The 6,691-nt window shown below is 40.1% G+C and overlaps 2 protein-coding genes across 2 annotated transcripts; both read right to left on the bottom strand.

Annotated features, from left to right (window-relative positions):
- Positions 1-165: 165 nt before the first annotated feature.
- On the bottom strand, positions 166-2,020 carry LOC121938333 (proteasome subunit beta type-4-like). The gene is made up of 2 exons (XM_042481597.1): positions 1,883-2,020; positions 166-334 (listed from the first exon to the last, which is right to left on the bottom strand). Exons 1-2 carry the CDS (start codon positions 1,999-2,001, stop codon positions 181-183), a joined length of 273 nt encoding a protein of 90 aa, XP_042337531.1. The 5' UTR covers positions 2,002-2,020; the 3' UTR covers positions 166-180.
- An 804-nt stretch (positions 2,021-2,824) lies between these two features.
- Positions 2,825-5,914, bottom strand: LOC121938332 (saxitoxin and tetrodotoxin-binding protein 1-like). Its single transcript, XM_042481596.1, has 6 exons — positions 5,777-5,914; positions 4,961-5,106; positions 4,247-4,326; positions 3,804-3,929; positions 3,219-3,338; positions 2,825-3,086 (listed from the first exon to the last, which is right to left on the bottom strand). Exons 1-6 carry the CDS (start codon positions 5,900-5,902, stop codon positions 2,998-3,000), a joined length of 687 nt encoding a protein of 228 aa, XP_042337530.1. The 5' UTR covers positions 5,903-5,914; the 3' UTR covers positions 2,825-2,997.
- Positions 5,915-6,691: the final 777 nt, after the last annotated feature.

The raw sequence follows: 6,691 nt of genomic DNA, 5'->3' as shown, positions 1-6,691 counted from the left end.
AATGCTCTTCTCTGGCAGATCTATGAATATTCTCCTGTGTTGTTCTTTCACATAATTAAGACTTCAGAAGTGTAAAAAAAATATATATAAACTACATAAATAAATGGGTCTCGTCAGTAAGAAGTCCTTGGTTGAAAAAACCTCTGATCTGAGAGAAATGCTGACATGCTTTTATGACAGTTACGGTGTGTAAGCAGCGAACGTCACCTTCATGAGACGCGAGATGTTCCTGAAGCGAGCCAGCGAGCCGTACGAGCCCAACATGTCTGCTGCGATGATGACGCCGCCGGTGAACTTCACGCCGAGCACAGACGTCCCGGTTACCATGGGGTTACTGCGGGGGGACAGAGAGGAGGGTCATTCTCAGGACGGGCGTCTCTGATATCTCATAAACATCATCAATTACAAAAACAGCCAGAAACTGTTTTGAGCAATATTGATATACAACAAATAACAAAATCTATCAAATGTAATCTACATTATTTTAACTCTTAGGGTCTGCTCTAGTATGAGACACACTCGCATCGCTCTGCGCACAAAATGCACTTTTCAAAATCAAGCTTAAAAAAATTATACATTAATAGTATTTTCTGCATTCATTAAGTGAATTTTTTGGACCGACATCAGTCCTAATCGTAAATATCAAAAACAAATCAGTCATGTACCCAAACATAAAGCGCTTCTTCTCTGATGTCTGTTCTCAGCTTTTTTTAGCTTATCGTATGTTTTTATTACTGTTTATTGTGGGTAGTTTCGTTATTTTCATGTAATCTTATGCCTGTAAAGTATTTGAGTGACGTCCTATGAACTGTCTTTGTAACTGTTTCTTATGCCGCCTGCTTTAGGGCTACAGATTACATTTAGTAACTGCGCCATTTCCAGCATATCTATGTTGATGCCGTCTGCTGATATGTTGATTAATGTGCACTATCCTAACTCAATTAACTGAAGCAGTATTAAATTAGATCAAATATTTGTTAATTTTCACAATTTGAATCCAATAACTGTCAGGTTTTTTTTTGCCATGAAGCAACTTTGTTTTTAGACAAAAAAAAAAAAAAAGAATTATTTTCAATATACTGCACACTCGAACCAAAGGCAAATAATATGTCTGGACATCCCCAATGAAAAACACACAGATTTACATTTTAAAACCATGAAATATATGAATTTAAAATATGAAAGGAGCTGCTAAAAGTCACAGAATCATACAGACTAACTGAGCTTTTATGTACTTTTATGTACTTTATAGTGATACCCTCTGGTGTCACTATAAAGTACAACCACATGAGGCCTTTACGGCAAAAAACATCCACTTCCAAAAACTTCATACAAATATAAAAAAACAAAAACAAACGTGAAGTAACTCCAAAAAAATTCGTAATGATACCGGAGGGTTAATTAACTTCCATGTCATTATTACATTGTTTATTTTCATTATTAAGATTTGCACGCACGTTTATTTTCTCAGTGTTTCGTGTTAGACGTCTGATGTCATATAAAAACTATAATCAGTATATTTTGTTGCTTGAGTTTATTTTTCGGTTAAATATTTTAAAGTAAACCGGAGCTGCTTCTGCTGCTGTCAGCGGCTAACAAACACAGCTAACAGTTACTCAGCAAAACAGAAAGAATGAGAACAACAAAAGACTTTTACAGTCATAAACGACGAATACAGACTCGTATTAAATCTTACAGTTTATAAAATAACTTCTGAAATTTGCATTTTGAGCTCTAAAATCGGTTAATCGGACGTAAACTAGCAGTTAGCTTAGCATCAGTTAGCTCCATGATGATACAGCACCGCGGCGGAAACCGAAACCGACAACGGAAGCTCCGTTAACGGCGCTCAGTCCCGGTTCCACCGGAGCGGGTCACTTACAGTGTGTGTCTGACCGGCCCGCAGGACGTGTCCGGCCCGCTGCTCCCGGGGAAAGAGTAAAACTGTCCCGGCTTTGGTCCGCTCTCCCAGAAACTCATCTTCAGTCCGCTCGACTCCATGTTGGAAATACCTGCCGGATGTGACGACACGGCGTCTTCTAGTTGAGTGAACGGAATGACGTCACTGAGCGGTAACGTACCGCCGCCTGCTGCTGGGATGATTTTTTAAAATGATTATTGATTATTTATCAGTAACCCCAACTCACTGCATCTCTATTGTCAAGAAAAAAAATTGGTGAATGAATTACTGTTTTTCTTCTTCTTCTTCTTCTTCTTCTTCTTCTTCTAATTCTTCTAATCTAGTAACTGAAAGAAGTGGTAGATACGATAGGATACAATACGATACGATACGATACGATACGATACGATACGATATACTTTATTGTCCCCATGGGGAAATTTGTTTTGGACTCGTATGCTGCGCACAACATGCCTCCACAGTGTGATAAAACAAACATAATGAATTGCACATAGTCAACATTGTACGTCACAGGATATTGCACATACAAAATACATAACACATATTGCACATTGCAAAGATGACATGTTGCTATCATCATTATCATTATTATTATTGTTATTATTAGTAGTAGTTGTTGTAGTAGTAATAGTAGTAGTTGTTGTACAAGTAGTAACACCCCACCTCACCCCAGTGTTTCTACAGTAAAAGAAAAAGAAAAAAAAGACGTTTTTGTTAAAGCAAAATATAGAGAAAGAAACTGGATGCAACAACACAATCAAATGCAAAACCAACAATCGAGGTGCCATTATGCTGAACATCAAGAGAGAAAAGTATATATTTTTTTAAATAAAAAAAGGAGAAACAATCACTCACACAAACAAGCAGCACAAAAGAGCGAGGTAAGGGACTGTCTGTTATTTATTAGGGTGGAAGGGCTACAGCAAAAAGGGGGGAGCATATCAGCTCATATATTTAAGCACTGAGGAGGGACTTCTGTTTTTTATTTTGGCTTAAGGGATGGATCTACAACTTACATGGCTGAAAACATGCCTTTAAAACCCTGCAGACGGCATATTTTATTTTATTTACTTATTTTACGGTGCAGAACAGGTCTGATATGTGCTGGCTCTCTGTGCGTCACAGCCAGACTCTTCAACCGCAGAGGATTTCTTATGACAAAAATCTGCAAGGGGACAAGAGGAAAAATCATTTACACATTTCAGTTGTCTTTTGTGATTTTTTTTAATTGCTATAAGAGTTGCGTGTACTTCGGGCTGTGGGAGTGAAAACACGCAGCCTGCACACAGAAACTGACCTGCAGCTCCATCGTAGCTGAAAGGTTTGTCAAGAGGGAATCCCAGAGACTCGGCCAGTCTTTGGTGATCGCTGAGGGCCGCTTTCAACACCTCAACATCCTGATGGTGCCCCTCCCTCCCTGAAAAACACACACACACACACACACACACACACCACAGACGTTTGATAACTGCGAATCTAAGCAAATTGATTTAACTCATTTTATAAAATGGGGAGCAATTTTAGTAAGAAACGTTCCACCAAGAGCTTTGTAGATTTAAATATAAAAAAAAGTAAAAGAAATTACCTAAAAAATGAGCAAGAAATTAGTATATATATATATAAAAAAAAAGAAAGCCACGAAAATAACCTCTGAATTGTGAACAAAAAAAGGGAAAAGAGAGTAAAACAAAGAAACGAGGAAATTACCTGAGGAAAGTGCTTAAAAAATGACAATTAAATTGTCACATCATTTTAAATATGTTATTATGAGAATTATAAATATTTCCCAAGCTTTTAAAGTTGCTCATAACCTGCTTCCCATTTTTAAAAAACAAATAAAATCAGTTTCATTGTGTGTGTGTGTGTGTGTGTGTGTGTTTACTGTAATTCAGCAGGTATCGGCCCTCGGCGCTCGTGTAGACCATCAGCAGACAGTCGGAGCAGCTCTTATAGAAATCCGTATGACCTTCCTCGTTGTTGTGACTAACAACTCCGTCTGTCTCCAACACTAACACACACACGCGCACACACACATGCACGACGCACGCGCATACACACACACACACACACACACACACACACACACACACACACAAAATAAATTATTATAAATATAATGCATGCAAAGTAGAATTTACTTTAATTTAATTGAACTTAATTCAATGTTTGTTGCTGACAGTCTGGGGTATGTTAGTGTTTAGCAGCACACATGTCACAACAATAACAGCAAAAATACTTGTGTCAAATTTTATCTAAAGTGACCTAAACCCATGTATCTGTATTTGTGTGCGTGCGTGTGTGTGTGTGTGTGTGTGTGCGACTCACTGGCAGCGATGTTGTGCAGTGAGTGGTTGTCAGAGTCAGACGTCGACATGTTGATGAAGTGCTTGGTACATGACTCGTCCCTGAAAAAAACAAAAAAAAAACAAAACAGTTCGATAGCACAAAAACACAACATCCCCTGTTTAAACCTGTTTATTTACGTGAACGGTTTTTGTCCTTTTAGTCTCCAAAAGGTGTCAGAGACATAAAACAGCATCAAAATAGAGCTTGTTGATAAAAAAAAGTGCCAGAGGAGGATCCCCCACACCCCCGACAGAGGACACAGCTGAGACACTGATGTCCTCAAATCTCACAAATGTCGTGAAATTCAAGAAATGTCCTAAAATCTTACAGACGTCCTAAAGTCTAAGAAATGTCCTCAAATCCTAGAGACATCCTGAAATCAGAGAAGTGTCCTTAAATCTTAGAAATGTCCTAAAATTCAAACGTGTCCTTAAACCCTGGAATCATCCAAAAATCCTAGAAATGTCGTGAAATCAGAGAAATGTTCTAAAATAAAAAAAAATCTAATCCTAAAATCTGAAAATTGTCCTAAATTCTGAGAAAAGTCCTGAAATCCAAATGTTCTAAAATCCTAGAAATTTCCAAAAATCTGAGGAATGTAAATCAAAATAAAATCCTCGAGTCCTCATTTCACAGGCGGACGGCTGAGGCCGTCTGACCGAAGATGTGCTCGATGTGAGCGTGAGCGCTCACACGAACAGGTTCCTCTCGTTGAACATGACGGTGTGGTCGTCAGGAAGGAGTCGCAGCTCGACGTGGGAGCTGATGAGCTTCGGCAGCAGGTCCCGGCCTCGCCGATAGTCTGCCACGGACCAGACCAGAACCCAGTCCCCGAAAACCTGCAGGGGGAGGAGGACAGAGCTAAAGCTACGAGTGAGGACGCTGAGGACATGATGTCTGCTCTATTCTTTAAAACGCACACGTGGTTCGTATGTTTTAGACTGATTCCACGTTAAACTTCCCAGAGTAACTCACGCACACCTGCAGCCAGGTGAGAAGTTTAACCCGCGGAGGTCAACAGCACCGCACACTTACACCGTCATGTACCGCACGAAGGTCTGAAATATTACAGACCACCCAAACCCAGATGGCATTTTAGGAATCTGCAAATTTGCCTTGTACATGTTCACACTGTGAAATGAACAGTTTTAGATTTAACTATTAGGCGGATTTCCATCACAGCTTTGGTCGTCCTCTACGAAGGTCGACGGTTCGATCCCCGGCTCCTCAGGTCAACATGTCGTAGTACCCTTGGGCAAGACACTGAACCCCAAACGGCTCCTGATGCCGCGTCATCAGAGTATGAGTGTGTGTGAACGGTTACTGAGTAGCAGCTGGCACCTTGTACAGTAGCCTCAGCCAGCAGTGTGTGAATGTGTGTGTGAATGTGTGAATGTGTGAATGTGACCTGTAGTGTGAAAGTCCTTTGAGTGGTCAAAAGACTAGAAAGCGCAATACAAGTGCAGCCCATTTACCATTCACTCAGGAGTGATGGACGCCTGGTCTCACCTCGTGCAGGTCAGTCTTGCTCAGCGGCGTGTTCAGCCCGTGACAGCCATTGTGGTCGTGCGATGCGTTGGCGCCGATGGCCGCCAGCAGCAGCAGCAGCAGCGTGGCTCGTTTCGCAGCGCTCATCCTGCTCTGACACACAAACCAAACCAGAGGAGGGAAGCAGGTCGGTTTATAACGGCCCCCGAGTCCTCACAGGACCCCGAGTCGGTCCAGAGTTCGTGTGCTCAGTGTGTTATTCATTACAGGTCAGCTCTCAAACAGCTTACAGTGTGACTTTCATTATAAACAATCCATGCCAACACTTATTAACCCCTGACATAAATGATCTGCAGCCTACACAGTTTATGCAACATAAAAAAACCTGAAAGCTTTTGAAGACACAGAACACAGACTACACAATCCTAAAAATCCTGTCTATGACAGCACACAGAATCACTGTGACAACTACACGGACAGACAGTTTAAGAGGGGCGTAAAACCAACGGAGCAACGTCACTAATTCATGTCAACAGCAGGAGCCTTTAGTCTTTGCAAATATCAAAAATTGCTTAAGATATTCAGGCATTAAATTTGCAACAATAGCGATTTTTGAGACCTAGCTTCATGAGGAATATGAAGATTTGTTTGATGTTGAGGGATATGAGATTTAAAAAAAAAAAAAAGCACCCAGAAAAGGGCTTACAAGTTGCTCTTTACATGAATAATTACCATGACAGTAAAACTGAAGTGTTTGAAAACAATAATAAACAATGATTTGATGTGAAGCCATTTGGAAAAACAAAAAAGACCTATTCAAATTCAATTAAAGGTCATTAAAAAGTCCATTGAAAGTATTAATAGACCATTAAAAGCACTGAAAGTCAATTTAAAATATTAATGGTCCATTAAAAGTCTGTAACAATTTTACAGGGT

The sequence above is a fragment of the Plectropomus leopardus genome, unplaced genomic scaffold (assembly GCF_008729295.1).
Source record: "Plectropomus leopardus isolate mb unplaced genomic scaffold, YSFRI_Pleo_2.0 unplaced_scaffold29187, whole genome shotgun sequence".
In the NCBI taxonomy this organism is placed as follows: domain Eukaryota; kingdom Metazoa; phylum Chordata; class Actinopteri; order Perciformes; family Serranidae; genus Plectropomus; species Plectropomus leopardus.
This window is presented reverse-complemented; position numbering and strand designations above follow the sequence as displayed.